Source organism: Antrostomus carolinensis, unplaced genomic scaffold (genome assembly GCF_000700745.2).
Source record: "Antrostomus carolinensis isolate BGI_N321 unplaced genomic scaffold, ASM70074v2 scaffold41509, whole genome shotgun sequence".
NCBI lineage: Eukaryota > Metazoa > Chordata > Aves > Caprimulgiformes > Caprimulgidae > Antrostomus > Antrostomus carolinensis.
The window spans coordinates 2,171-10,482 of record NW_010339982.1 but is presented as its reverse complement, the minus strand read 5'-3'; the positions used below and the strand labels follow the sequence as shown (position 1 = coordinate 10,482).

The 8,312-nt window shown below is 44.9% G+C and overlaps 1 protein-coding gene across 1 annotated transcript; it reads left to right on the top strand.

The window, feature by feature from the left end:
• Positions 1–292: 292 nt before the first annotated feature.
• Positions 293–7,855, top strand: LOC104531214 (glycerol-3-phosphate dehydrogenase, mitochondrial-like; the record flags this gene model as incomplete). The annotated part of the gene is made up of 5 exons (XM_010176032.1): positions 293–451; positions 3,272–3,384; positions 3,479–3,557; positions 3,685–3,783; positions 7,730–7,855. Coding segments are annotated over 5 exons (576 nt in total), but the record flags the coding sequence as incomplete, so codon positions are not given.
• Positions 7,856–8,312: the final 457 nt, after the last annotated feature.

The window sequence follows — 8,312 nt, the reverse complement described above, 5'->3', positions numbered from 1 at the left end:
TTATATAATTTATATATTTTAATATATATACACATATTAACATACTTCTATATAATTAAATATTTATAATTATATCACATCTATTTTTTATTTCATATATACACGTTTGGTCCCAGATGCATTTTATAAAATTGTTCCAAGGAAAAGGGAGCTTTTCAAACCTTTCTCTCAGTTACAGCAAGTTCATTCTGCATAGCCAGCCCAGCAGAGCGGTTTGTGATGCTAAACATCATTTCCAACAATGCCTGTCTGCCTCCTCATCTGCATGTTTCCCCTGGTCCCATTGTTCCAGGTTGTCTATGGCATTAAGGAGTACGCTCGCACGGCAGTGGATATGATTTCCCGACGTACTCGCTTGGCCTTTCTGAATGTGCAGGCTGCAGAGGAAGCCCTGCCAAGAATCGTAGATATAATGGGGAAAGAACTTAACTGGAGCGAGCAGAAAAAAAAGGTACAAAGGGCCTTTTTCATCTGAAACTTGTTTTGTTTTGCTTAAGTAGTTTCCATGTTAACAATCTAAAAGAGTTGAATAGCAAACTTCAAGTGATGCTTTCTTCCTGAGAGAATGATTCACTTGGTGTATTTATTATAAAGACTTTCTCAAAATAGCTGTTGAGCTATGAGTTGGTGCAGACCGGGGGGTGCAGGGGAGAGTGAAGATCTGTATCCTCTTGTTCCCCAGCTTCAAAAATGAAAGCAGACTTGGCATTACTATCCTATTCCTCTTCAAATACTTCATTCACCGACACTTTCAACAGATCTGCCTTGGAAAAGGAGGGTCTTGTAATCTCTGTCACTTCTTTTTGTCTACTGTGTCTTTTGAGGAGTTGTGATACCGAGTTTGTACCATTCCCTGGCCTAAATTAGTGTTGAAGGTCACTGTTAGCTTCCTTTGCCCCCAGTGGGTACAGTGTGGGACTTGTCTCACCCAGGTGTGATGGTGGTCACAGGCTGTCTCTAGCTAAGCTGGTCTCTGTACTCCTGCTCTGTAAAAAAACTGGTGGGATGACTTACCCTAGTGAAGGCATCTGCTGTGCATGCATGGAATTGCAACCTACAGCCCTCTCCAGAGCTCCACAAGCTGTCAGGAGTACCTGGGATCACTAGCTTAGAGGTAGACATCCCACGTGCTGACGTGAATCCGGGCCCCTTCTGAACTGTCACGTTGCGTAAGTTACTGATTATCTCTCATAAAGAGAGAAATGCCCAGAGTCCTGGAGGCTGTGCTTGTAGCACTGTCCAGAGAATGGTGGAGGAAAGGCAGCACGTGGAGTGCTGTACCCAGATGGGACAGTGGAAGGTGTCCCTGCTCGTGGCAGGGGGCTTGGAACTGGATGAGCTTTAAGGTCCCTTCCAACCCAAACCAGTCTGGGATTCTGTGACCCATGGTTTGGGACTCCTTTCACTCTGAAGCAAACAGAACGTGTGAATGAATGGTCACCTAGCTCTTCCACTCCAAAGAGGATGAGAAGTTTCCCTTGGGCTGTTCATGAAACCTTTTGGCCAGATACAAATTTGACTGCCTTTCTGGAAGAAGCTCATTTGAGTCCTGCTCTAGCCAGAGGGCCCTGCAGGAAGCATAAAGAAAGGGATACCATCGTAGAATCGTGGAATGGTTTGGGTGGGAAGGGACCTTTAAAGGTCATCCAGTCTGACCCCCTGCAGTGAGCCTGTCACAGCTGTGAGCTGTGTTGCTTGTGTATTTTGAGCAAGTGCACGGTTGGAGGTGTTTGACTGAAGTTGGAGGTGTCTCACAGTAGTGAGAGGTTTACCCTCATGGGGTTTACCCTTACCCCATGAGGTTTGCTCATATAATAATTGACCATGTTAAACAAAGCTATGTCAATTCTTCCAGAACAATAGATGAGAAAATAGGAAGCTTTCAGAGCAAAGAATTTGAAACCAGTGAGGTGTTAGGGTGGGTTGCATGGACAGCCTTAGATCCAGCAGCCCGTGGTTGGGTGCCCGTTCTCACCCTAACCTGCGGGAAGGAAGATGAACAAGCACTGATGCACTTGAATCATAGAATGGTTTGGGTTGGAAGGGACCTTAAAGATCATCCAGTCCCAACCCCCCTGCCAGCAGCAGGGACACCTTCCACTAGACCAGGTTGCTCAAAGCCTCATCCAACCTGTAAGACTTGCAGAGCTGCCTGTGAGCTCACTAATGCCAGCAAGGCAGGCTCTGCCTTCCCTGGGTGTCCACTGGGGTTTCTTTTGGAAAAGTCTCCTTTTCTTTCAAGTGAGGCTAAAAACTCTTTTAAGTTTTTGAGAGTCTCTTCTGTAATCAGTCTTGGGCCATTTTGAAGCGCTACAGCTTTACAGCAATCTTGCACATGGTGTATTTCATCTTGATGGACGAGACGATTCAATGCCTATCCAGAAGAGCATTCTTTATTTTAGATCTTCTAGTAAAACCATTTTAAAAAGTCTTTGTTGGTTTGGGACTTTAAGGCTAATTTGTGTTCTTATACTGAAGTATGTCAGAGCAGTCTGCTATAGTTTAGCTCATCCCCTAAAACACCTTCACAAACAAGTCTGTGCTAGATGATGTGGTTTATATGTACGTGCCCAGGAGTCTCTTAACTGTTCCTTAGCACTCCTGCCCCTGTTTAACTGCAGTGAGGACTGTTTAGTAGCAGTGCCCACGTGGCAGATGCTTGTGTTGCTCTTAGAACCATGTTTCGTGCAGAAAGAACTCTGTTGTACAGTACTTGGTGCGTGTCAGGTGTTTATCACTTATTAAAGAACTGGCAGTGGAAGACCTGACGCTGAACTTTCAGGTAATAAAGTTATTTTACTACCATCAAGAAAACTAGTTTAAAACATAAAGAACCTGTCTGATGTTGAGCCTCCCAATTTTTTTACTGATTTTAGACGTTTATGTATAAATTGTTGTACTAAGATATCAGTTGTGAGCTAAATGGCATTTTGTAGGGCTGATCTGCCAGTGCTGTTCGTCATGAAATGGGTCGATGCGTCACCATGTGTGACTGGAGGGGTGGTGTGGTCCTAAAAGCATTTACACAGTAATTGGAAGTCTCTACTAGACTTGATACCTCTTTTCAAGACTTCTAATTACTGCATAAACACTTTCAGGCCTTCACTTAACTTATTTTTTAAATACTTTTCAGCTACCATCTGCTTAATTATTGGACCTTAGATAAATTCTAGTGAAGTGGAAGAAGCAAATAAATACTACATTAAAAATAATTGTGTAAGAATTTGCTGTTCCTCAGATATACAGTTTTTCTCTTTTTTTGTTGTTGTAGGAAGAACTTGAAGCTGCTAAAAAGTTTCTCTATTATGAAATGGGCTACAAAGTAAAATCAGATCAATTAACAGACAGCTCTGAAATCACTCTAGTGCCTTCAGATATTGAAAGGTAAGTAAAGTAAAAGAGTTCCCTATGCTGCTAGGAATTAATACCTGTCACTCTCCGAGTGCAGTTTTTGCCACTGATAATCCTTATCTTGCAGGTACAAGAAGCGATTCCACATGTTTGACAAGGACAAGAAAGGGTTTATTACTATCCTGGATGTGCAGCGTGTCTTGGAGGTAATGTTTCCTTATGTTCTTTTAGTTTCCTTTTGAAGCCTCTGATCTGAATTTCAGAGTGCAGCACAAACACTGCTGAGCAATCCAGCTGACAAACTTCTCTGCTTTTTTTTTTGTTGTTGTCTAGAGCATCAACGTGCAAATTGCTGAAAATACACTTCATGATATTCTAAATGAAGTGGATCTGAACAAAAACGGGCAGGTTGAGCTCAATGAGTTTTTACAGGTAGGTGTTGATGCACAGAGACATAGGTATTTAACTTTTTTCCCCCTTTGCTGAAGGGCTGGGTTGGAGACGAGGTGAGTGTTACTTGGGTGAGTGCTGAGTGCTGATGCTATTTGTCAGATCATGAGAGAAGTGACTCACAGAGCCATCCTCAGGCAACTGTAAGATTCAAGGATTATTTTTTCTCATCTGCAGAAACAGTGAGACCCAAAGAACAGGTCCAATTTACAAAGTACACCACAGTACAGACCCGAATTTGGCTTTTTTTTAATGTAGAAAGACTGTTTAAATACATTCCAAATGATACAATTGTCTGTTGGAACGTACATGGCACAGTTGTGCACACTGATGTTTGTCTGGGTCTGTTAAGTGATTACAGAATCACAGAATGTCAGGGATTGGAAGGGACCTCGAAAGATCACCTAGTCCAATCCCCAAGTAGTAGTAGTTTCTAAACTATTAGCAGTTAGATTAGTAGTTTCTAAACTATTCTGAATATTTTAAAGAATGAGCTGGTGGTTCAAGCACATCCAGTCCATATTATCCCGTTTTAATTCACCTGGATTGGCTAGCCTTGTCTCAGTTTGCATGAAAGCTGTTGTATTGACAGCCCATACCTCTGCTTTTTGCAGGGCTTTAAAATAAAATGGAGGGTGTTTCTTTGCCCAGCTCCTCTTACACATGCAGTTTGCCAGGCAGCTTTGTTTCTGTGGTGTGGTATTTCTAGTGCCTGCCGTGTCTTTCCTGCATGGTGGCAATGATGAATGCCGAACATGAGATAAATTAATGCTGGGGATTTTGGTCAATGTCAGCCCTTTCTTCACTGTGTCAAGTTAAACAAACAAGATCAAGGCAAAGGAAATGGTAATTGTCTCTCTCGAGATGAGCTGTAGATAAGAGCAGCGTTGTTGAATCTAAATGCAGAAAATTTTCACAGGTTGTGTCCAGCATTAGAAAAAAGGACTATTTACTGGCCTGAAATGCAGCAATTTAGCTGGGGAACTGAAATCCCTGGGGGAAGAGAGGGGTGGGGGAAACCCAAACCACCAAACCGTAGTGGGCAAAAGAAGAAACAAGGGTTTGGGGAGTTTATGCTTTATGTACTCAGATATAGGAGAAAATCAGAGCTGTTTGTCTGGCTGCTGAACAGGGTCTCCCTCTCACATCCTTCTGCATCTGAAACCTTTTAATTGGTGGGGGAGGAACCCACCCTTTACTTTAAGGGCTGTGTTAAACTGTAATTTGGTTAGTTTGGATACACTGTAGTTAAGAATGTGAAACAACTAATAATTATGTCTTCTGTGGATTTTGTGGTGATTTTCTTCTCATTAGGGGTTGCCTGCCCTGAGTCATCATATAAAATAGAAATATATTTTGAAATATATCAAATATAAAAGGCAAGTCACTGTTTTGGCATCATTTCCCAGTTACTTTTGTGAAACTGTCTAACTCTGGCTGCTGACTTCTCCTGTGCATTTCACAGCACAATCTAAATATTTAACAGTGGTGATGGGTGCTGTGGGGACATCCCTGGAGCCTGTGCACCTCCTTCCTGCAGAGGCAGAGAGCAGCAGGCGGGGAGAGGCTGCAGAACCAGGGGCTGAGGAAGAAACCTGGTCATAAAATTAACAGCAGGTTGCCATGGAAGGAACAAAATACATTAAATGTTTGTTTAATTTTTTTTTTAATGGATCTGTTAAGTCAGTTCCCAGTACTTTTGTGTTTGCTTTCTGAAAACTTTGAAGTAATTGTGTTTTGCCGCAGAATGCTTGGTGGAAAGCCCTGTGCAAATATTTGTGGACGTTGATATTAGAATATAGGAGCAGGTTGTAGCAGGGTGGCTGTGTAGTTCTCCAGGTGGGGAGCAGAGCCCTGCCAAGGGCTTTCACTTGCCCAGCTGCACGTTGGCAACGTCACTCAGATCATGGTCTGGTGAGAAGGGTCCCGGCAGACACTGACACCTCAGGTGTTTCCCAGAGGGAAGGCAGACCAGGCTGACCAGTGTTTGATGCATACAGGCTGTTCCACCCTGGTGGGGAGGCAGAGCTCAGAGTCTGCGGGTGCACACGGAGCTGTCTCAGGGCAGTGACTGTTTTTCCAAAGACTTGCATACAGGAGCCTGGTGCTGCTGTCATTTATGCTCAGGAAAGGAGAGGGGACCTTGGAAGCTGTGGTTTGTAAAGGCCAAAAAAAACCCCCCCCATGTTAAATCTGGAAGAAGCTTTTTTTTCCCCCAACAGCAGATTTCCTTTGGGGTTCTGACAGACCCATGTACCAGAAACACTTGTTTTCATGGCAGTGCCAGAGGACCAGTCATCTTTCTTGTGGTCGCTTCCCCAAGGAGCCTGCAGTGAAGTCAGACCAGGCAGACACAAGACTGGTAGTCAAGCAGGTGAATGGGTGCAGGGGTGATGCCTCTCCCCTTAGGGCCTCCCTTGGGAAGCAGGGAGGGAGGTGAGGAGGGTGATGGTGGGCTTCCCTTGCTAGCTGTAGCTGCTACTCCTCCTGCTGCTGCTCCTCTGCTTCCCAGCTCCTCATCTGCCTTGCTGCCGGGCTGCACGAGGCAATTAAAACGCCTTCAGGTGCAGGGAGGTTTTTCCAGCCTTGGCTGGGTCTGTAGAGCACAGGGTTCCCTTCCATCCCTTCCCCTCCTGGGTGCTCCTTCCAGCTTTGACAGGGTTGATACCACACTTGCATAGCTCCAGCTGCAGATGTAATTAATAGATTTTCCTATAGAGGGGAAGAAATCTGAAGGGTTCTTAGCACTCAACGGGAGTAAGAAATTGCATTTTGTGTGCCAATTGCTTTCCATAGTGGTCTTTGACAAGCTGACTGCATGTAATTTCGAGTCTAATACTCGCTTTATCCGTGGGATAAAAAAGAATTAACTAAAATCTTAGCACTAGTGTGTGTTCGTTAAGATAGAGCTGAGTCCAGTTTCAAGGACTTAAAGGCAAATTAGTTTTAAAAGTCTATAAAGGAATTTGGATTTGAAAGAATTGTGGAAGTCAAGTACACTGTCTCTACAAAGGAGGGCATGTGAATGAAAAGTGGTATGGTCCAGGGTTAGTGGTAGATCAGGAATGATGTTCTGTTAGCTACATCCTTCTGATATTTAAAAAAAAAAAAGGCCTCTCTGAGGGAGATGGGTTCTCCTACGTTCTTAAATGTCACTGAAAAACCCTGGTCTTGCTGGTGGCCTGCGCTGTTACTTCCAAATGGATCCTTCTGCTCCTGGTGCCACCTGTCCCGTGCCTTGCCAAAACCTTCCTTGATATTTCTGGAAAATGTAAATGAGCTTTGAGGTGAGTCTTTGAAACCACACAGCAGTTTGGCTTTATATATGGAAAAATCAGCTCTGTATGTTCATTAATGCTTGCTGATGGCTCTTGGACAAAACACTGAACTCTGATGTTGTTTAGACTGGAGCTGTGTCCGTGTCCCTCATCAGTGGCCCAGGGGCAGGACACCAGCAGTGTCCACACACCTCTCATGCCAGGTTAACAGCACCGAGCTGCACGACTGCTGGTGCCCTGCGCCCCACATGCCATATCATAGAATCCCAGACTGGTTTGGGTTGGCAGTCCCAACCCCCCTGCCAGCAGCAGGGACACCTTCCACTAGACCGGGTTGCTCAAAGCCTCATCCAACCTGGCCTTCAACACTTCCAGGGAGGAGCAGCCACAGCTTCTCTGGCCAACCTGGGACACTGTCTGACCACCCTCACAGCCAAGAATTTCTTCCTGAGATCTCATCTCGATCTACTCCCATCCAGTTTGTATTCACTGTCCCTGGTTCTGTTGCTGGAGGCTGCTCAGGGGCTGTGGTGGTTGCAGTTACTCTGCTGTCCCTCTGGTGAGACCTTTCCGTGAGGGGCTGTACTGTCCACCTTCATTCTTTGTCTTGCAAATGAGTTACCAGGCTGTTCTCCCTCTTGTGTCTTAAGCTCATGAGTGCGATTCAGAAGGGCCACGTCTCTGGAAGCCGGCTGGCCGTGCTGATGAAGACTGCTGAGGAGAACCTGCGTCAGAGGCTGGTGATTTCGGTGGACCGGAGCGGTGGTGGACTGTGAGCTCCAACACAGCATCTGCTGGCAACCACGGCCAACGGAGACGTGTCGCCGAGTCCCTCTGCTGAAAAACATTCCAGTGCTTCGGGCTGTCCTCGCTTGTTCCAGATGAGCAGTATCTGGCTGTTGGTGTAGCTCTTACAAAAATACATTGGTGCGTTTGTTCTCGTTGTTAATGGTTTTCTGTACAACTCTGAATTACTCCAGTACGTGGCCTTTTGGACTGGGTGTCCTTTAGACATAGGAGTTTATTACCAAGAGTTCAGTCTGGGAAGGTTGGGGTGCACACCCGAGCACACCTACCCACACTGCCTTGTTCATTCTCTTTTCTAACCTTGGAATAAAACGTTGCTCAGAAAGTTCAACCCTGCATGCATGCACTGCGTTGAGATTTGCAAAAATACATTGAGTATTTAAAAGAAGCTGATCTGTCTTCTTCAACAAAGAGTGAGAGGGAAAG